This window comes from Carassius auratus, chromosome 25 (assembly GCF_003368295.1).
Source record: "Carassius auratus strain Wakin chromosome 25, ASM336829v1, whole genome shotgun sequence".
NCBI lineage: Eukaryota > Metazoa > Chordata > Actinopteri > Cypriniformes > Cyprinidae > Carassius > Carassius auratus.
This window is the reverse complement of record NC_039267.1, coordinates 11,343,323-11,367,077: the sequence shown is the minus strand read 5'-3', so window position 1 is coordinate 11,367,077 and position 23,755 is coordinate 11,343,323. Positions and strand designations below refer to the sequence as shown.

At 36.0% G+C, this 23,755-nt stretch overlaps 1 protein-coding gene across 1 annotated transcript; it reads right to left on the bottom strand.

The window, feature by feature from the left end:
- Window positions 1-961: 961 nt before the first annotated feature.
- LOC113043304 (interferon-induced GTP-binding protein Mx) lies at window positions 962-19,839 on the bottom strand. Its single transcript, XM_026202577.1, has 14 exons — window positions 19,641-19,839; window positions 18,448-18,644; window positions 15,858-15,935; window positions 15,625-15,729; window positions 10,908-11,062; window positions 10,682-10,820; window positions 8,910-9,108; window positions 8,289-8,367; window positions 8,004-8,126; window positions 2,411-2,543; window positions 2,143-2,286; window positions 1,960-2,036; window positions 1,657-1,866; window positions 962-1,562 (listed from the first exon to the last, which is right to left on the bottom strand). Exons 1-14 carry the CDS (start codon window positions 19,733-19,735, stop codon window positions 1,338-1,340), a joined length of 1,959 nt encoding a protein of 652 aa, XP_026058362.1. The 5' UTR covers window positions 19,736-19,839; the 3' UTR covers window positions 962-1,337.
- Window positions 19,840-23,755: the final 3,916 nt, after the last annotated feature.

The window sequence follows — 23,755 nt, the reverse complement described above, 5'->3', positions numbered from 1 at the left end:
CTAAATCAGACTTCAGCAGATTTCCACAGATATGTTTCTCAGACATCTATGGAAGTGTTTTTTTTACAATGTTGATAACAGAAAGAAAAAAAAATGCACCACTCCTGGGAAGGTTTAACACCGTTTCAAATTTCTCCATTTGTGGATAATGGCTCTGACTGTGATTCACTGTAGTCCCAAAGCCTTAGAAATGGCTTTATAACCCTTTCCAGACTGATACGTGTCAACTATTTTGTTTCTCAGTTCTTGAATTTCTTTAGATCGCGACATGATGTGTTGCTTTTTAAACCCTAAAAAGAGCTAATATTGACCAAAGCCCATTAGCAAATGGCAATTGCTAAAAACCTATGTCCTCGAAATCCTAGAAATTTCAAATGACCAGTTTCTCATGTCATTGAACCTTTGTAAAATAACATGATGAAATAACTTCCTCTCAGAGCGTGAGACAAGATGATGAGACAAGATTTCAATTTTCCAAATTCAAGATCAGGATTCATAATAAAACCAGTCTGGGTGTCCCTGAATCGACTACATATCAACTTGACCACCTGGCGTCATTAGAGCATGTCTGCTGCATGATTGAGCTTCCACTTAAACTGAATTCAGTATTTCCTGCAACTCAAGGCAACTGATATGCCACTACAGTCAAGGTCCTTTCCAGGAGCCCTCCTGCCCATAGAAAAAAAAGAAATCACTGTAATGCAGCAGGTGTACTGCATGTGATGTATGCTGTTACTTGCCACTAGGTGGAGACCTGTACATGTATCTTTGTTATGACAAGTAAAGCAGAACAAGTAGGACATGTGAACAACTCTTGGTGTATTTTCTCTTTATTATATTTTGGTTCTTTCTAAGCGTTAAGCCTAAACAGCTAGCTAGGAGTTACCATAAGACATTACACTGCACACTATTTGCATGGTTTCATATTTATTATTCTGACAAAACTAAAACAAACAGGTCAGTCATGAAAATTTTATTAAATCTTTAACAAGTCACACACTAGTTGAAGCACTGAAGCTTTTAGTGATTTAAGAAAACAAATCTGATATCTGATTTGGCTTGGATACGAAGTACAGCATTAGTAAGCAACATTTTAACAATAAAACAGCATAAGATGCAGGTTAATTCAATTGCAAGTTCTAAAAGTTATTCATAATTTAGAAATGGTTACAGGGAGTTTCAGAAATGTAAAATCTAGCAAAATATCAAGACTCAAAGAATCAAAACATTGTCAAAACTAGCAAACCTCCATAGAACAGTTGTCAGATATATTATACAATAATTATTATTGCAGATTTGATGTAATTTCATATAATATCCTCTAGTCAACAGAGCTCTCAAATAAACTCAGCAAGTTCTGCCTGAGCAGCAGTCAGACGATCCAAGCGAGCCCGTAGATCTTTGCGTCTTTTGCTGACATCAGAGTCCTCAAAGAGGAGCTCACTCACATTTGCCCCATCCAATAAACCTAAAATGTCAGTAGACAAGAGCTCAGCAGTTTCCTTCAGCATGAAAAGGGAAATCATCATGGGCAGTTGGTCAGCCATCCTCTGAACTACAATCTGAAAGAAAACAATGAGATATGAGATCTTAAGTTACTTCCAAACACCACAAGGACTGCATTGTAATTTGTTACAGAAACCTAGGCATATCTACCTCATAATGTGCCTCCAGCATATGACTGTACTTGCACTTTTTGTCAAACATAGGTAACTCTTCTTCTGAAAACTTATCATTGGCAATCTCACTCAAGATCTTCAGGAAGATGGGATCTTGACTGTAGATTAAGTTTTCCATTTCAAACTGCTCTGAGATCCGTTGCTCTGCCTTCTCTTGCTGACTTGACAGAATGTTTTCGATTTTACTCTATAGAGACGAGTGAAAGACAGAGTAAAGAAAACTCAATCAAACTGTATTAAAAGTGCGCAATATTTGCTATTAATCATGATAAATATATACCACAGTTATGTTTTTAAGGACAGGGTAGTTCCGGAAACAATGATTGACCACGTCAAGTAAATGTTTGAGGGTGATGCCTTCAGGAGAAATGCATAAATCAAGAAAACAAACAGCCACATGTGCTAAAATTAGTAAAGTTATTCAGAACTAGAACATCTTTAAACACAAAGTTGTGTGATGTACCTTTCATGCCTCTGAGTAAGTCATTGGCTGGTTCCTTAAGTTTGACCACATGTTTCTGAAGGACAGTCTCAAACACTTTGTAGTTACTGAAGCCAGGCAGTTCCCTCCCTCTGTTTTGCTGGCTCACCGCCTTTGAATCAGAAACTTTTTTGGAAACCAGATGATTTCTTATGAAATGAATTACTCACTTTTTCCATTTTCATTAGAACTTAAAGCAAAACTACAGTGAAATCAAATATATGTTTCTTCAAATTGAAAATACACTCACAGGGTGTCTTTGTACTGTTAAGATGATCATTCCACTCCTTGAATTCAGCACGAAGCTGTGCAAACAAATTTCCCTCCAAGATCAGCTCTCCTAATGATAAGGAGTTGATTTGATCATTGAATCTTTTTAAGGTCTGTGAGGGGAAAAGATTACATTTGTTTTATGATTCTGTTATGTTACCATCAAACAGCAAAAGCATACATTATCAGCAAATAAATTTTAGACAGTACCATAAACAGAGTATAGCTTGCTAATGCTGTGGTAGTTTTGCAGTACCTAATCTTCAAAATATACATGGTGCCATAATATTTTCCAAACAATTGCACCATAAAGCCTGAGACTTAATATTCTCACATATGTTTGGCTTACTTCCATAGATCGTCTCCCTATTGAAGAGGCAAATGACTCCCAAGACCCCCCTCAGTGAACACCCCAAGTGTTTTGTGCAATACTCTGCAAATTCACCAATGATCTATATAATAAGTATAAGTAGTAAGTATAAATAATAAGTAATAAGTGATGATCCAGTTGACTTTTAGAAATGCACTAGCAAACTTCCTTAAGCACTTAACCTCGGGGGAATCCCTACATCCATTTTGAAGTGCATTCTACTTCGTCAAGTAGATGAGGAAAGTTTACATGGACAGGAGGGAGAGAGTCTGCTTTATATTCACGCTATAGACCACAATGCAACACAACTATGACATCATCGAAGAACGTGTTTAATTAATACCCACCCCAACAACTCTATAATATATTTAAAAAAGAAATTACATTTATAACAGCCCAAGCATATATATAGAAGGCTACACCACACACATTTGTAAGGGGAAAAATGTAAACCATATACCAACTCCATATTGGATTCTAAGTGATCAAAGTGTTAGGATGTTCCAATTCAGCACTGTAAAAAAAAAAAAGAAAAGTTGTGTCAACTTTAAAAAAATAAGGCAACTTATCGTAAGCACTTTTTAAAATAAACTTTCAACTTCAAATAATAACTTAATATCACAAGTTGTCACAACATAAATAAATGGAAGCATTTGGGTAGCAATATTCAATTTGGGATGTAATATGCAAAATGACAAAGCAATATGTAAAATGACAATGCATTTCTGTATTAACATTTACATTTTCCAATACATTTGTGCAACGTTTGGTGCAAAATGAAAATTAAAATTAAATTACATAATTTTAATTTGCCATTTCATACACCAGTTTAATATGTAAAATGAGTACTAATTTTCACGCTTTATAAGTTGCAAAATTAAAATTAAAATGTATTACAGAAATGATTAGATATGTCTAACATGTTCAAGCAAAAACTGTGGCAAAATGATCATTGAAATGCTATTTTTCTTTAATGCGTTAACACTCACAGTCAAGACACTTAGGGCCGTTACATAGTCAACACGAGAAATGCAAGCAAGCAACGCAAGCGACATGCTCCCTTTCATAGTGGACGCAAGTGTCACGGGCGATGCGTATATGCAATACAACGCTCACGCAACAGGGGGTAGTAGAGTCGGGTGATATTAGTAGAGTCGGGTCGCGTGATATTCAGATCACAATGGCAACTGAAGAGGAGTGTATTCTGTTGCTGATTTTACATCGGCGGCAACAAAGGCAACGCAGAGATGCGTTGACAATGAAATGGCCCTTACAACTGCATTTTCATTCAATGTCCCGCAATGAATGTAGCAAAATTCAATGTGCACATTGAAAATGCATTCCGAGCCGATCGTCTCCGCCCCCTCCCGCCATGTCAATCACTGCGTGAACAAGGCGGGGCTTGCAGAAGGTCAAGAGACTCAAATCTCAAGAAGAGGATTCAAGTGAGATAACATGGACAAGACGTTTGGCCCGTGTTTTGATCATTTCGGTTTATGGCTTCAATATTTCATTTGCACTTGTGGGCGGAGCTGAAACGCTGCTTTCATTTGATTGGTCGAATCCCTCCACCTTCAGCTCGGTCTTTTCATTCTTTCAGACAGAATAAGAGTCAGTGCGAGTGAAGCACTGTAATGTCTGAAAAATCAGGGTATCTTCCGTCCATTCTAAATCCGTTTTCAATTAAAAAACAGATAACGAAAAGACTCAAAAGGATTCAAGTGAGAGAATTCAATGAGGAGAAATTGAAAAATGGCTCGTTTTTTCATTATTCCATTTAGTTTAACAAACGGAAAACAAGATTTTGGCTCGATTTCTCATTTTGTCGTTTGGGGTTTAAAAATAGGTTTATGACTTCAATATTTAATTCACACTTATGGGAGGCGCTGAAACGCTGCTTTCATCTGACTGGTCGAATCGCTCCGCCTTTAACTTGGTCTTTCATTCTTTCAGGCAGAATAAGAGTTTTGTAAGAGTAATATCTGAAACCACAGCTAATTGTTAATTTGCATACTATTTGAAACAGATGTGTCTGGGCACATAATTTGTGCTGCTGTAACTTGCAAATGACCCCTTTAAAATATTTCTAGGTTATAGTATTGTATGAATATTGTCCCACTGATAAATACAGTGCAAATAGTTCTGTCTCTTTGGATAAAAGTGAAGTGGAAATAAAAATCAATAATAGACTGAACAGTTCCATGTCTGTAACATTTACCACTCTCATATTTTAAGTCCTAAGGCACCAGGTATATGTGTGTGTGACATTAATAAATAATTGTAAAAATTAATATAGTTACATTTCTAAATAAAAATAGTAAAATTAGCTCTATGCTTCTCAGTGCTCCTGTAGCCTACCCCAGAGCGCCCTCTCGCGGCTGTATAAATTGTTTCTGAATAAATGTGACTTATAGTCCAGTGCAACTTATGTTTATGTTTCTGTTTTATGTTTATGTTTTTTTCCTCGTCATGACGTATTTTTGGACTGATGCGACTTATACCGAAAAATACGAATAACATTATTATTATTATTTATTATGAGAGTAATTGACACAGACTAGAACTTTAATGTTTCACCAAATTCAGCTCAGATCTTCAGACTCGTCTGACTCATGTTGCTGTATAATAACTGGCCAGACTTACGCCCGTTTCACAAATACTCCGTCTGCGGTGCGTATGCGTTGCATAATTTTTTACGCACCCATGTTAACGGATTCCAGCATTCACACTGCATGCGGTTTTGGTCTGTCAGTGCGTTCCAGGAGCGGTGCGTCTGCAGCATTGCGGCGATCGTTTACGTACCGAGTCTATTTTTGCTGTGCTGCGTGCGCTGAATTAAAGTGACAGCGCATTGTTCGCGGTAAAAATGAACATGGACTGACAAGGAAATGCAGTCATTTCACAATAATTGTATGCTAATTAAAGCCTACTTTTTTTCACACGCAACACATGAAATTTGGCTTGATTTAAAACAAGAAAAAGAGCAACTTTAGAGAAACAAGTCAACATTATATATGCACTTTTATAGAGGCAGTAAAACAAAGTTATTTAAGACCCGTTGGATTGCGTGTAATAAAGATTTAAATTCAAAAGGCTTAAACTGACGCGGATTAGTAGCGGACTGCACACGCGTCCTGTGTGAAAGCACAATGAGATTGCTGCTTCAGCACAACATATGTAACGCACACGGACTGCAGACCCACTGTAGACGGATAATATGTGAAACAGGAGTTACCTTCCCAAAAAATCCTATTTAATTTTATTTCATAAATTTAACTATATGTATTTCCACTTCACTGTTATCCAAGGAGAAAGAACTATTTGCACTGTTTTTATCAGTGGGACAATATTTATACAATACAGTACTATATACAACCTAGAAATAATTTAACGGGGTCACTTGCAAGTCGCAGCAGCACGAATTATGTGTCCAGCTACATCTGATTAAAATATTATGCTAATTAACAGTGAGTGTAGTTTCAGACATTACAGTGCTTCACTGCACTGACTCTTATTCTGTCTGGAAGAATGAAAAGACTGAGCTGAAGGTGGAGCGATTCGACCAATCAGATGAAAGCAGCGTTTTAGCTCCGCCCACAGGTGCGAATGAAATATTGAAGCCATAAACTGAAATGATCAAAACGTACACAGGCCAACTGTCTTGTCCATGTTCTCTCACTTAAATCCTCTTCTTGATATTTGAGTCTCTTGACCTTCTGCAAGCCCTGCTTTGTTCACGCTGTGATTGACATGGCGCGAGGGGGCGAAGACGTGATCGGCTCGGAATGCATTTTCAATGTGCACATTGAATTTTGCTACATTCATTGCGGGACATTGAATGAAAATGCAATCGTCAGTGTCTTGACTGTGAGTGTTAATGCATTAAAGAAAAATAGCATTTAAATGATCATTTTGCCACAGTTTTTGCTTGAACATGTTAGACATATCTAATCAATTCTGTAATACATTTTAATTTTAATTTTGCAACTTATAAAGCGTTAAAATTAGTATTCATTTTACATATTAAACTGGTGTATGAAATGGCAAATTAAAATTATGTAATTTAATTTTCATTTCCATTTTGCACCAAACTTTGCACAAATGTATTGGAAAATGTAAAGGTAAATACAGAAATGCATTTTCATTTTACATATTGCATTGTCATTTTGCATATTACATCCCAAATTAAATATTGCTACCCAAATGCTTCCATTTATTTATGTTGTGACAACTTGTGATATTAAGTTATTATTTGAAATTGGGTGGACTTTTAGTCCACGTTTGTTAAGTTTACTCAAAATAGTGCTTGCGATAAATTGTCTTATTTTTTTGAGGTGAAGCAACTTTGAGCCTATTCCAAGGGTTCCCAGTAGTGGGCACTCATGCAACGTAATCAATTAAGTACATCCGAGTAAAGGAGATGGTGATTGCTTATTGCATTCTAAACTACCATTAGATGGTGAGGCCACTGCAAGTGTTCGAGTGGCCATACTGCTATTAATCCATATAGCATCATGAGCAATCTTCATAGATCAGTAAAATTCACTCATATTCATTCATTTCATTATCCATAACCTTATATGTAAATAATCGTTATATTTTTTTATATATATATTATGACTTAACCAGTCCATTTTTAAGATTTTTATTCTTACATTTTATTGTTCTTGTCTTGTTCTTATATATGTATATAGGAAGCATCATTACTAAGAAAAAATATGTGTGCACTTGGCAATAAGCTCTTTCTACGATTGACACTGAATTTAAATATAACTTTGATTCAAATTATATTTGGGTGGTGCAAGGCATTCACTCAGTTCTCTTTGAAAATGAAGGCTAATAGATTTTAGCAAAAATGCTTTGTAATGTAGCATGAAAGTAAAGAAATGTATATATAGATTCAAAACTATGAAAACGTTTTGTATGAATTTCTATATTTAGTGCAATGATCAAAAATGTACACAAAATTACTGTATCGTAACAACTGTATAAACACTCTATAAAAAAGGTGCTGCACGATGCCATAGAAGAACCTTTTAAAAGCACCTTTTTGGAAAGAGAGTTCATCTCCCCTAACAGAGAAATACAGGAGGAGGAGAAAATCAGAACAAATAGAGTGGAAATTCAGCTTGAAAACACTAATTCAGAGAAGCAAGCAGATTTGTAGAAGTCATCAGCATGAAGTGATGATGTGAGATCCTACTTGAGTAAGAAAATGTTTGGCTGCCTTAGGGTCTTGTGGAGGTCCGCCCTCACACTCCTTGAGCTCATTCCTTGTGTCCCACAGATGCTTTTTTACCTGCTCATCAAGCTCTGGCAGGAATTTCTGACAAAGATGGGTAAGATTTAATATTAAAGATATTATTTAATATTTAAGATATTAATATTAGTTTAGATTTAATAAGTCTCTCAATTCATCCTGACACAATGTTCACTGTACAACTAATTCATGCTGAGTTTAAAAGACCTGAGAAATTTAGAAACTTACTTTGATATGATCAACAAGTTCCTGAGTAAGTTTGATGGCAAGACATTTAATAGTTGCTTTATCTTCATCCAAGAGGCATCTGTATAAAAAATAATAATAATAAAAAAAAAAGTCACTTTTATTTAATACCTTAACCAAAATTAGTGACACAAAACCATAATAAAATTTTTAAGGGTCCATTAGCAGAGACAAAATTTTGCTATGGGGTTAGTGCAAATTCAGTTGTCAACTGCCATTCAGTTTAATGACAAATATGTATGTTTTACATATTTAATGTAAATAAGTGTATTTTTAAAATAATTAATTATTAATTTTAGGGAGTCATTAAACATAATTTTATAATCTTAACTAACTTGTCATAAAATACCAAAATTATCTGATTTTTGGTAAGATTATTCAATTTTTCGTTTTGGCATATGACATCTGACTTTGACAAATGTTTGAAAATTATGTTTCCAAAATTAAGCTTAAATTTTGTTGAAATACTTTGTTCTGAAAAAAATAATAATAATGCATGATACCAAAGTGCCAATGGGAGGTTTATTTATGAAATGTTAGTTCAGAGAAGAAAAAGTAACAGCAAACTAAAGGAACAAAAAGTTATTATCTTCTGATGGTAACCTGAAATAATCATGGTTTAGGAAGAAATCTCTCTCCATTTGTGCTGCCTCCTCCAGAGGAATATCATCATCGATCTGCTGTTGTCCTCTACACTTCACCATGATGTAACCTTTGCGGAGAGGAATCACGTTGTTGTTGATAATAGCCAAAGCACTCTTTTCTGTTCCCTTGTCTATGAGATCTGGCTTGGTCAGAATGGCTGTGAGAATGAAAAATTGTTATTTCATATAATGTGTAATCGCTGACAGAAAGAAGATATTTGGTGAGATATTACAAACCAATTCCATAAAAGTTGGGACACTGTACAAATTGTGAATAAAATCAGAATGCAATGATGTGAAAGTTTCAAATTTCAATATTTTATTCAGAATACAACATAGATGACGTATCAAATGTTTAAACTGAGAAAATGTATCATTTTAAGGGAAAAATAAGATGATTTTAAATTTCATGGCATCAACACTCAAAAAAGTTGGGACAAGGCCATGTATACCACTGTGTAGCATCCCCTCTTCTTTTATAACAGTCTGCAAACATCTGGGGACTGAGGAGAAAAGTTGCTCAAGTTTAGGAATAGGAATGTTGTCCCATTCTTGTCTAACACAGACTTCTAGTTGCTCAACTGTCTTCTGTTTTTTTTGTCGCATCTCCCTATTTATAATGCGCCAAACGTTTTCTATGGGTGAAAGATCTGGACTGCAGATGACCATTTCAGTCCCCGGATCCTTCTTCTACACACCCATGAGGTTGTAATTGATGCAGTATGGTATATGGGCTGGCATTGTCATGTTGGAAAATCCAAGGTCTTCCTTGAAATAGATGACATCGGGATGGGAGCATACAGTATGTTGTTCTGAACTTGGATATACCTTTCAGCATTGATGGTGCCTTTCCAGATGTGTAAGCTGACCATGCCACACGCACTCATGCAACCCCATACCATCAGAGATGCAAGCTTCTGAACTGAGCGCTGATAACACCTTGGGTTGTCTTTGTCCTCTTTAGTCTGGATGACATGTCCCAGTTTTCCAAAAATAACTTCAAATTTTGATTCGTCTGACCACAAAACAGTTTTCCATTCCATTTTAAATGAGCCTTGGCTCAGAGAAAATGCCTGCGCTTTTGGATCATGTTTAGATATGGCTTCTTTTTTGACCTATAGCATTCTATCCAATAACAGTGAATGGCATGGTGGATTGTGTTTACCGACAATGTTTTCTGGAAGTATTCCTGAGCCCATGTTGTGATAGCATTCCTGTATGTGATGCAGTGCCGTCTAAGTCCCTGAAGATCATGGGCATCCAGTATGGTTTTCCAGCCTTAACCCTTACGCACAGAGATTTTTCCAGAGAAAATCCTTTCTGAAATTGCTCCACTATTTTTCGCCGCAGCATTGGGGGAATTGGTGATCCTCTGCCCATCTTGACTTCTCAGAGACACATTCTGACAATTGACCTAATAAGTTTCCAAATGGTCCTCCAGCTGTTCCTTATATGTACATTTAACTTTTCCGGCCTCTTATTGCTACCCGTCCCAGCTTTTTTGAAATGTGTAGCGCTCATGAAATCCAAAATGAGCCAATATTTGGCATGACATTTCAAAATTTCTCACTTTTCAACATTTAATACATTATCTACATTTAATTGTGAATAAAATATACGTTTATGAGATTTGTCAATTATTCCATTCCTTTTTTACTCACAATTTATACAGTGTCCCAACTTTTTTGGAATCAGGTTTGTATTTGTTAAGTGGATAATCTGCTTCATTACCAAGAGTTCTTTTGCCCTCAGGATCAACTTCTTGCGCCATTTTTAATGCTTCTGTTGTTGCAATGTCAATGTTACAGGGGACCACAACCAGGTTTATTGTCTCTTTCTTCTTAATAAATTTAATGATCAAACGTTTGATCTACAAGAAGTAGACATAGTTTTAAAACCAGACTGATAATTAGCTTGATATTAAATATGAAGTCCAAAATCAGATCATACTGCCTACCTGCTCTCCAATGTCATCTGGCTGTCCGTTTAATGGGACTCTGGCGATTCCAGGTAGATCGATCAGTGTGAGGTCACACACACCTGGTGACATGACCTCTAAAGTGATGAGATTATTAGATATTCCTACCCCGCTTCCTGCCAGTTCATTCTGGGCTGTAACACATACACATAATTAACTATAAGAAAAATTTCCTTTAACAGTGTCAACAACGATATTGATCTTCAAGCATTAAAGTTCACCCAAAAATGAAAATTAGGCCATAAATTACTCACCCTCGAGGCATTCTAGATGTATATGAGTCATATAAAAAATGTCTTTGATCTTTCAAGCTGTTTGATGGAATTCAGCGGATGTTGCTGTGCTTAAGTCCAAAATAAGTAAAATAAAAAGCATCCAATCATAAAAAACAAAACAAAAAAGTTTCACATGGCTCTAAAAGTGAATAAAGGCCTCGCAAAATGAATTGATGCATTTTTGTAAGAAAAATAACCATATTCAAAACCTAATAATCAATTTAATCTAGCTTGCACTCACTGATGTACATGGAAGCAGCTCCGGGTGGATGACATATGAGGTCGACTTTGCACATTCACCACTCAGAAGTGACAAACACGGAAGCGAAAGGGAGAGATTCAAAACAAAACAACGGTCACTAATTAAAGTACAAAACTAGGATTGTAAAGAAGAATATCGGCAGATTTCAATATAAGCCAAGAGGAGACATGATTTTTACGTTTTGAATATGGATATTTTTATTACAAAAACACATCAATTCTCTACAGGAGGTCTACTGTATGTTCAATCCCTGAAGCAGTGTGACACTTTTTTTTAATGGATGAGCGCTTTTTATTTACTTCTTTTGGACTGAAGCACTGAAACACCCGCTGAGTGCCATCAAACAGTTTGAAAGATCACAGACAACTTTTACTATAACTGATTTGTCGGAAGGAAGATAGTCATATACCATAAAGTCATTTAAAGTTAAATTAAAATTACAAATGACTTCTTGCTTCTTGCGTCACATCAAGGCTGCATCTCATTGCTAGTTTTACTTGATCTCAGTGCTGCGTTCAACACCATAGATCATGACATACTCATAGATTGATTACAAAACTATACAGGTATTCAAGGGCAGGCTGTAAGATGTTTTAGATCCTACCTGTCTGAACGCTACCATTTTGTTTATTTAAATGGGGAGTCATCTCATTTATCACCAGTAAAATATGGAGTGCCATAAGGATCCGTCCTAGGTCCCCTTCTATTTTCAATATACATGTTGCCCCTTTGTAATATTATTGGTAATATTATTAGTTTCCACTGTTATGCTGATGATACTCAGCTATATTATCTCAACGAGACCAGATGAAACTTCTAAATTATTTAAGCTAACAGAGTTTGTTAAAACTGTAAAAGATTGGATGGCCAATAATTTTCTCCTATTAAATTTGGATAAGATAATGATTAATTATTGGACCAGAAAACTGTACACAGAATCTAGTAGACTACAGTTTGCAACTAGACGGATGTACTGTTACTTCTCTACAGTCAAAAATCTGGGTGTTACATTAGACAGCAACTTGTATTTTGAAAACCATATTTCCCATGTTACGAAACATTATCAGTTCCTGATGCAGAAAAGCTAGTTCATGCATTCATGACCTCTAGACTGGACTATTGTAATGCACTTCTAGTCTGACCTGCGTCTTCAATAAACAAGCTACAGGTAGTCCAAAATGCAGCAGCTAGAGTCCTTACCAGGTCAAGAAAATATGATCCTATTTCCCCAATTCTACACTCTCTGCACTGGCTACGTATGAAGTTCCATATCAGTTACAAATTATCATTACATACCTATAAGGCCCTATATGGTTTAGCTCCTGCGTACCTAATTACCAAGTGAGACATGTTCCTGGGACAACATCATAGTTGACCCTGGAACAACATTGTGATTAACCAATCAGATTTGAAGAACCAGTTTATAGATTTTGTGAAGTTTATGCTTAAAATCAGTGTTTGGTGCTTGTACATCAGTGTCATTCATCTATCATTTCCTCTGATTTTAGGGATTACTCATGGTTAAGGTTAGGTTTAGGTGTAGGGATATGGTTAAGAATATATTTTTGGAGTAAAATGTTGTTCCAGGGTCAACAAAATATGTTGACCTAGGAACACATCGGACTTGGCAAAATCAGGACGTGCTACCTAACTAGTCTTCTACCACGTTACAGTCCATCACGCTCACAAAACACTGGACTTTTGGTAGTTCCTAGGATAGCAAAGTCTTTACAAACAGTAGGCTAAATGTTCAACATAAAGATATTTGTGTTGAAAAAGAAAAATGTTGTAAAGGCTGGAAGAACCTGAGATAGACAACATAAACTCAACGTATTAATCAACATACATTTAGCTGAGAGAATGTCATGTTATGGACAAGCTCTGCATTTCATTTGGAAGGGCTCACTTCTATGCCCTAATCCCTACAAAGGGTTTAATCTTCGGAGTGAGAGCTTCAAAGGGTTGAAGGGTGTAGGGGACCAAACAACTGTTTCTTGAATTCCACCTCTGCGTCATTATCATGATGTGCCCACATGGAGGCGCTGTCATCATGCAAAGAATCTGTGCAAAGATCATGGGAGTCCGAAGTGTCCATCAGTTGTACCCTTCGAAAATGTTCTTTTAAGTGGCCAGCTTTTAATGCAATTCAATGGGCGACATATACAATATTGTTCAAAATAATAGCAGTACAATGTGACTAACCAGAATAATCAAGGTTTTTAGTATATTTTTTATTGCTACGTGGCAAACAAGTTACCAGTAGGTTCAGTAGATTGTCAGAAAACAAACAAGACCCAGCATTCATGATATGCACGCTCTTAAGGCTGTGCAATTGGGCAATTAGTTTCTTTAATTCTTTAACAACATTCCACAATTCATTCACATTTCTTGGTTTTGCTTCAGAAACAGCATTTTTGATATCACCCCACAAGTTCTCAATTGGATTAAGGTCTGGAGATTGGGCTGGCCACTCCATAACATTAATTTTGTTGGTTTGGAACCAAGACTTTGCCCGTTTACTAGTGTGTTTTGGTTAATTGTCTTGTTGAAACAACCATTTCAAGGGCATGTCCTCTTCAGCATAGGGCAACATGACCTCTTCAAGTATTTTAACATATGCAAACTGATCCATGATCCCTGGTATGCGATAAATAGGCCCAACACCATAGTAGGAGAAACATGCCCATATCATGATGCTTGCACCTCCATGCTTCACTGTCTTCACTGTGTACTGTGGCTTGAATTCAGAGTTTGGGGGTCGTCTCACAAACTGCCTGTGGCCCTTGGACCCAAAAAGAACAATTTTACTCTCATCAGTCCACAAAATGTTCCTCCATTTCTCTTTAGGCCAGTTGATGTGTTCTTTGGCAAATTGTAACCTCTTCTGCACATGCCTTTTTTTTTAACAGAGGGACTTTGCGGGGGATTCTTGAAAATAGATTAGCTTCACACAGACGTCTTCTAACTGTCACAGTACTTACAGGTAACTCCAGACTGTCTTTGATCATCCTGGAGGTGATCATTGGCTGAGCCTTTGCCATTCTGGTTATTCTTCTATCCATTTTGATGGTTGTCTTCCGTTTTCTTCCACGTCTCTCTGGTTTTGCTCTCCATTTTAAGGCATTGGAGATCATTTTAGCTGAACAGCCTATCATTTTTTGCACCTCTTTATAGGTTTTCCCCTCTCTAATCAACTTTTTAATCAAAGTACGCTGTTCTTCTGAACAATGTCTTGAACGACCCATTTTCCTCAGCTTTCAAATGCATGTTCAACAAGTGTTGGCTTCATCCTTAAATAGGGGCCACCTGATTCACACCTGTTTCTTCACAAAATTGATGACCTCAGTGATTGAATGCCACACTGCTATTTTTTTTTAACACACCCCTTTCAACTAATTCAACTAATTGCCCAATTGCACAGCCTTAAGAGCGTGCATATCATGAATGCTGGGTCTCATTTGTTTTCTGAGAACCTACTGAACCTACTGGTAACTTGTTTGCCACGTAGCAATAAAAAAAATATACGAAAAACCTTGATTATTCTGGTTAGTCACATTGTACTGCTATTATTTTGAACAATACTGTACCCTGTTTGGAACGCACCGCTTGTTTCTGTGTTTTCCTGTCTTCTGTTCTGCTTTAGTTCCTGTGAGCCCATATTTGGTTCCTGGCCATGTTTAGTTAACAACCATCACCTGTGTCACTAAATTATCCTCATTTGTCTATGTATTTAAGTTGCTTCTTCACAAACACTCATTGTCCAGTCACTGTTTACATAGATGTGTTTTTCCTGCTGTTTGAGTTATCTCTTGTGTAGATTATTGTGATTAAACTTTGTTTTGGAATTTATTTATCTTCATTGCGTCTTCTTCAACACATCGAGAGAAGATGTAGAAAAGCATTTTTGCCTATTCGTCCCTCACATTTGCCCCCACCCCAAGTGTAAACTCCCCATGTCCAGTCCCTTGATCAATGCAAATTCCAAATGTTAGTTTCTGCCTCCATTTGTTTTGTTTTTTTCTCCAAGCAAGAAACGTTTAAATGGTTAAATGGTGATATTTGTGTTCTGTATTTGCGCAAATGTATGAGATTTGTGTAATTTTTTAATTATTCAAATATCACACTAGCTGTAAGCTCTGAAACATGCAGTTTTACTAACCTTTTACAACATAACCTCCAACTAAAGAAGGATCTACAAATTCAAATCTCCTCTCATTGCGAGTTGACCATGCTGCTTGTCCTCTTGCCTGTTGGCTGGCAGGACCTGGAATATGGTTAAAATTTTGAGCCCATTTCATGAAACCCCTCAAGTTAAGAAAAGTGATTGCAAGCAGTTTTACTAATCTTATGCAACTGTTCAATGTTGAATCCATAAATCGGTTTTCTTCTTACGGTAAGTTAAAACAGCCTTCCAGTTGACTCCAGTTACCTTCTTCAGCCTCAGCTCTAATGGACATCTGGTCACAATTCCTATCAAACACAATGAGTTAGCATTCAAATAAACTAGCAGTGGAAAATTACTGAACAAGTGCTTTATATATTAAATTTTCATTCAAAATAAATTTACACTTAGTGAGGTACTGATAATTGATGCATATAGGCTGCTGTCACTTTAAGACCAAATGCACAGATTAATTTATAATGTCACCCATCCAATTTCTTATTGTTTATATTCACTTTATATTCAGAATTTTTGGGCACAATTGTCTGTTCAAGCACAAGGAAAGTGAACTGAATTCTTTTGCCATAATCTTTATTCTTTTGCCTCTTTTGAGCTTCAATGGTTGAAAATCACTTGAAAGGTTAAAATCTGCACGACTACACATGAAATGATAATCTCACTGTATTATGGTTAAACTTTGCAATCAATCCACAAATTGCATGCATGCTGAACTGTGGGGCCTTGTTCCATTCAAATCATGGATCAACTGCAATTGCACCACTTCTTAAAATTGTGGGGTTATAGTTGGTGCCAAATGGGTTGGTTTGAGCATTACAACAGGGCTATGCAGGAAAGTCTTTCTGAACATGCATACAGGGTACAGCAGGAAAGGAACCATCTGGGTGTCACTCCTGTCGATTTAAAACAGGTAACTGTTGTTAGTGGGCACATGCAGTCAGGCAGTAGATCAAAACACTGTCTGATGAATTCTTGGTTTCCGCTGGAACATGAATGGTAGGGTTTTCCTCCAGGACAGGTTTGGGAAGAACTGAGGTTTCACTGTGGTGAAACAGGACATTACAGCAACATCAATGTATAGCTGACAAGTCTGCAGCAACTGTGCAATGGTGTCATGTGATGCTGCAACTTGGTATATAAAAAATAAAGAGAAAATTTTCTATGATTAAGACTTAGTATAATGAGATACTTTCAGTATCTCTCAGTAATGAATGACTTTGTTTCTCACAATGAGAAACTTACTCATAATAATGTTCACATCTCACAATAATGTGAACATTTCTAGTTATGACTTGGAATTCATAATCAGAAACTTATCATAATTACTTAATATATACATGTACAAAGCAACAGACTAGATGTGTGTGATACTAGCATGCAGGGCTGGCCCAGGCTCTGTTGGTCCCCTAGGCGAGATTTTAAATTTCCGCCCCCCAATAAAAAAAGGGAAAAAAACTGAAAATGCAGATTTTTCTAAACTTTAATATAATATAACAAACATAAATACTGATAACTATTTCAAAATACTGCATAAACATCACAGGCTAGTACACAGATGTTAACTTATGATTTTTATCTTGATTTTTTTTTTTTTTTTTTTTGGAAATGTTACTTTAAGAGCAGATAAATGGCAAAACTATTTATCTATTTACTATAGTGTTGCAATACGATGTATATATATATATTATATATATTATATATATATATATATATATATATATATATATATATATAAATATATATATATGTTTTTTTTATTATTATTATTTTGCACACAAAAAAAAAACATATAAATTTACAAAAAATTTTCTCCCCGAGTTACATCTTCAGCCACTTTGGAGAGTACCCAATAATGTATTGGACTGAATCAGCGTTGTTTACATTCAGTGGGAAAGGACACGCATGAGAGTAATCTGCGTAAAAAACATTGTTTTCACTTAGGGGAAACATGCATATTTTTCTTTGCCCAAAAAAAAGTTTCTCGTAGCATTACAAAACTGAAGTTGAGCAATCTGATGTCACATGGACTGTTTTACCGATGTATTTACTATGTTTCTGGACCTGTGAACACTTCATTTGCATTGCGGTCTATGAAAGATCAGATAGCTCTCTCTCAAAATATCTTAATTTGTGTTCCAAAGATGAACAAAGGTCTTGTGGGTTTGGAACGACATTAAAGTGGATAATCAATGAAAGAATTCTCCTTTGGGGGTGAACTAAACCTTTAATACCAGCTAAATATGACCCTTTTTTTAACATTACTCAAATTCTAATAAAACTAAACATTTTAGAGGATTGTTTATTGCCACATTGGTTCTATGAATAACTTGATCTCATCCAAAGTGTCTGATTTCTGATATTACATTTGTACTAGACAAGTGTGAAATTAATGTGTAATAATTAAATAATAAATAGGATTATATATTATAAAGTATGATTGGAAAAATAAGAATACATTTTACCTAAATATTTTTCAAGCAAGTTTTACATAATAAGAATAAATTTGTAAATAAAATAAATTTTAGCTCCAACTCAAATTAAACACACTTGAAGAAGCTGACTAAGGTCTTCAGAAACATGCAGGCTGGTATGGTGAAGCTGGTTGGAGCTAAATTCTGTTGGACATCACATCACTGTAGTTACTTAGTAGTTTCTGCATTGGAGATAGTAGAACAGAAAAGTTGATGGTGTGAATGCACAACTGCATTTGCTGCTAAAGTTTGCTGACACGCAACTCACACTTGCAGTGTTAAACAGGTGTGATAGCAGAAATAACAAAATGAGAGTAAAACCAGTCCTCACCGCTCCCTCTTGGTAACGCAACTCCAGACAGTGCTTCCAACACAGAGCTTTTTCCAGAACTCTGGTCCCCGATGACCACAATAGTCGGTAACGCCAAGTCCTTCTGAATGCCAACTGACCGCAGAGTGTCAATCACATCAATATATGGACGAATGTTCTCCTCTAAATGACTGTGAACCTCTCCCCTCATGTTGCGACTATAAAGATGAAAATGTAAATATTATTTGTAGAGCATCACTTTTGGCACTATATTATTTAGCCTAATTCAGTTTATGTCCTTATATATACACTTTCTCTTATATATTTTAATCCATTGACAAGTCCCCAACAGTAAAACTGACAGCCAATCAAAATCCATCCTGCCTTAAAAAGCTTCAGCATTTAAAGCAAATGACAAAACCAGTATGAACAGTACATTACAGTATGAAGTTATCATGATTGTTATTATATATTCTACATTTTGGTTAGTATAAGATAAAAGTATTTACTGTAACTGTGACACAACTCCAGCTCACCAACACACTCTGAATTCACTCACTTTCATTTTATTTACTGTTTGCTGATAGTATACACAACTGCCCTGCACTAACATACAGTCAAACCAAACATTGCTCAGAAACCAGATATCATTTTTAGTCAGTGCAGGACATTATAGTTTGTTTACGTAAGTGAGAATAGCAAAAAAGGTAAACTTCATACAGCGGACTGCCAGTAAAATTCATTAAAAAAAAATAAATAAAAAAAATGGGACAAAATATATTCAGACACTTTGGCCTGACCATGGATTGTTTTTTTGTTTTTAGAGTTTTTTTTTGTTTTTTATACAACAGACTGAAAAAAATTAATAATTGCTTGGTAATTGGTTGACAACTCACAGCTATTTAATCTAATTTATTACATACCTTTCTATCAAAGTTATCTGACGTAAGATTAATTTGTTCTGAAAGTTTAACTCTGGATTGTGTTATATTTTATAATCATTTTCTAAACTATAGCAAATAAACTGATAATGTGAGAATGTTTAAGGTGTCTGAATAAATTTTGGTTTGACTGTACTTTCTAATTGTTTTCTTTTATCTAGAGCTCATAACAAAATAAATAAATAATAAATAAAAAAGCCAGGCTTCTAATAACTTAAATATTTATCTTAAAAAAATGTATATAATTAAATAAAAAATAAAATATATACTAACCTTTCATTTTGAGAAGCATCACTATCTTCATCACTATCTTCATCAACATGAGCAGTACTTTGAGTTGAAGATGAGATAATGCCTGAGCTGAACATTTTGTTGATTGAACCTGAACTCAATATTTTTTAGAAAATGAAAGAGAGAAAGAAAATAAAAAGATAGTTCTAAAGATGTCCTCGATAATATCCTTCCTTTTGAATATCTCTGATAAATTGTGCAATTTATGTTTCGCCCAGTGAATTTATAGTGTACCCCACCCACCATAAGAATGTGGATGTACACCCAGATTGAACTAGTCAGAACAAATTCTTGATTATAATTTGTTCTGCCTGTTATAAATATAAGAATTTGGCTGTTTGGTTTACAGCAGAGGTCTCAAACTATATTCCTGGGGGGTATTCCAGAAAGCAAATTCCAAAAACGCAGGTAACTTTCAGGGTATGTTAGTAGTCATAGCAACTCACTCTCTGAACTTAACCTGCTCCGGAGCAGGCTATGATCCAGGGCTAGTTCACTTCAGCAAGCCTTCGGTGGGCGTGACGGATAGCGCACAACATATTATAATATTACAATATGTAATATATCCTATTTGTATATGTATACATATATATATATATATATATATATGTTAATGAGGAAGCTCTAATAAAAGTAATAAATAAGGTAATATATTATTCTTATATGATTATTTATTGTATTGCCATATATAAGAGTTATCTATAAATTATGTATTAAGAGGTATGTATAAATTATAAAACACTATGACAAGGTAATGTTTAACTTATATATATATTTATATATTTTATTGATTACATGTTGTATCTCACACATGGAGTGGCATTTTCTATAATGTCTAAATTCTAAATCAAAATACATATCTGATATGACTTAATGTATAATTAGCATAAAACAAACAATATAATTCACATTCTCAAGGATAAAAGATTAACAGCCATCAATTAGGTGGCAATATGCACTAACCATGGTTGATTAACCCCAAACCTTGCTTACTCGAGGTATGTGGTTCCAAAAATGCATCCGGGAGAAAGTAAATTCAACTCAGAGTACGTTCCTGGTTAAGACTCAAGACATTCTCAACAAAGTGATGAATCGACGAGTCACTATAGAAACGCACACTAAGAAAAAGTGCACCAAGCTGTTTCTTTCTTCTTCTTTTGTTCATGGGTTAGTCCATATTTGACCCAAAGTTGGGTTGAAACAACCCAGCATTTTTTAGAGTGCAAGAGTTCAGGGTTTAGTTCACGGTAAGTTAACCCTCCTTTCTGAAATACACCCCTGGAGGGCCATAGATCTGCAAAGTTTAGCTCCAACCAGCTTTAACTTACACCTGCTTGGAGGTTTTTAGTAATCTTGAAGGTCTTAATTAGCTGGATCGGATGTGTTTGATTTGGGTTGTGTTGATCAGGTGTGTGTGTGTTTGATTGCTTCCAGGAATTGAGTTTGAGCCCCACTGGTCTGAAGCTGGCCAGACAGTAGAGGATTTTAAGTCCGAATTTAAGTGGAAGTATTGTACACCAATACGCCTTTTGCCAACTGCCACTAAAAAAAAGGTGAAAGAAGAAGATTTTCTTTTGGAACTATCTGACCAACTGACGCTGCTATTACTATTGCATGTCAGGTCGAATAAGCACCTTAAAATTTGTACATGCTAACTGTGTAAAGTTGTTCATGATGTGGCATCCATGTTTATGCATCAGAAAAAGAGGTTGCCATATTCTGATGGTGCAAAGCCTGTTGACAGTCTCTCTCAGTTCATTGCTTACTACTCCCTGAGCACTGGACAAAAGGTTTATTTCACTTCTGAACATTCATTCATTGATTTGTGCTATGCCATGGCTTGCAGTGTCTTCACACCCAGATAAAATTTACTAGAAAAGTGTGACATAATGTACCTCTCTAAATTCACGTCTTGCACACTTTAATGTCCTTTTAATGGAAAATATATGCTCCCTTCAAACTGGAATCATGATGGAATACCCTGTAATGTCCACTTCGCAGGGCACTTGCCAAACAGATGCTGAAGTGACAAGAGATACCTGTACATACAAAAAGTGCAGAGCAGTGGGGTCACAAGAACTGAAATTGAGAGCCACTGTTCTAAAGTATGGTGTTCTTCTATGGGTGGTAAAAGGTCTCTGATGTTGTTCTTTTGACTGATGTTGTGAATACTTGTGCAGACATAACTTTATGTCATGTTGCAACATCAAATGGACTTTCATCTGAGACCAAGGGTGTTTTCACACTTGAGTCCTCTATAAAATAACTAAACCCAGACCCCTTTAAGTGGACCAAGAGGTGGACCAAGCAAAAAAGGACCCAGTTCTCTTTGTGTTCACACTATCGGAATTCCTGAAAGAGGACTCGGATACTCTGTTGGTCCACTTCAGCATTCGTGGGATCTCAGACCTCTTTGTGTTCATACTGTTTCTTTTTGAGAACCTGTCTTCTTCCAGTGCTGTGCATTATGGGTACAGAAATAATATACAAGATGGCTGACCCTAAGCATGTGCTAATTTTTCTGCAAAACATGTTTTTATTATAAAAGAGAAATAGAGAACATAATAATAAAATAAAAGTCACAACAAAAGAATGGGAAAAAGGCGAAAACAACATCTCTGGGACTTTACCTTATAATGCTCACTTCTTGCTGACAACTGAGAAGTTAGTTTTCTCACTCATATCTAATTGTTTGATATCATTCTTTAGAGCTAAATAGCAAACTATTTTGTGATTTTTACCATTTCATCACAGTTTCATATAACTATTCATGTTAAATATTTTTAAAGATCCTGTTGGACCAAAATCGATCATCATGCCTTTGGTGGGAGAGCACAGAGTCTTGGTCCGACTCTGAATGTTGCACTCTGCACAGTATGTGAGAGAAGAGGTGAAGCATTGGATCCAAAATTAGTCAGAATTAATGTGTGTTTTCGTTTTCTTGTTTTCAATGCTGTTGACAAGTTCATTGTTTGCCAGAGGCAGTTACTGTCCTTGTTCACGGTTTGCCCTGCATGCTGTGGGGAAACCCAGGGCACATAATGCACCCAGAAGGAACTTTCAAGTCAAGCAGGTAATGTCTTATTTCTCAACTGACCAAGATATGCAAGTGTCTGCTCTGATAACTTTGGGCCATTACATGGTACAGCAGGTAGTGTTATCACTTAAGAGTATCGATACTAATAAAATAAAAAAAATAAAAAAAATTCAGTTTCAGGATATTGCAATACAATTGTACTTTTGTAGCAGGTAAGTGATGACAAAATGAATATGGCTAAAAAACAAATGCAGTCTTGTATAGCAGACCAAAATGTTATTGATTGATAACAGCATTACATATCGTTTGCAAAAAAATATTGCAAAGATGAGTCATTGTCTTAGACCCATTTGAACTGAAACATTAATGTCATGTATTTCTATTGCATTTCACAGCATTTGGTAAGCTTTGGAGAGCTAATGTTCTATCTACTTATCTCCTACAGACTTCTCTTGGCAGCCCTACATTTCAATAGTAATGGCAACAGAGATATAGCTCGAACCAGTGAGGGTGAGGCACGCTATGCCGTTCGCTACCCACAGTTTCGTAAAGGTGGCTGGGTAGTCCACCCCATCAAGGAGAAACCATCTTACGGTTAGTAGTTTCACTTAGTTTTTCAATATCTTTTTAATGTGAATCTATCTTTTTTTGTGAGTCAACCATGTTACTAAATTTGTTCTAACCTTTCTCTCCTCAAGGATACACAACAAATCTTATGGTCTCTCTGGTAGAGGAATACTGCAAGTCACCACAGGCCCTACAAGAAAGCAGTGCTATCTTCTTGTCTTCTGCTGCACCCCCCCCCCACCTCTTCCGTCCAGAAGGTTGTCAAGGATGAGGCAGTCAGCCTCCATCTCGCACGACACTCATGTTTTAACATGTAATGAAAAATCAATTTTACCAGTACAGTTTGTTTCACTATGAATGTATTAATCGTCTTCCAAGAGGGGCCACTGGAAACCTTTGTATGTTTGTCCCTCCTCTGCAAACTGCCTCTTTATTGCTGACACAACACATGAAGGTATGGCTTTCCTAATGTTCCTGCCTAGTACTCCGTACG

Bases quoted from the DNA above. Each gene is read 5' to 3' on its own strand.
- LOC113043304 (XM_026202577.1), bottom strand. From the start codon at position 19,735: ATGTTCAGCTCAGGCATTATCTCATCTTCAACTCAAAGTACTGCTCAT. The intron at 18,645-19,640 runs GTTAGTATATAT...TCATCTTTATAG, and splicing joins GATGCTTCTCAAAATGAAAG to TCGCAACATGAGGGGAGAGG. The intron at 8,127-8,288 runs GTAAGTTTCTAA...CATCTTTGTCAG, and splicing joins AACTTGTTGATCATATCAAA to AAATTCCTGCCAGAGCTTGA.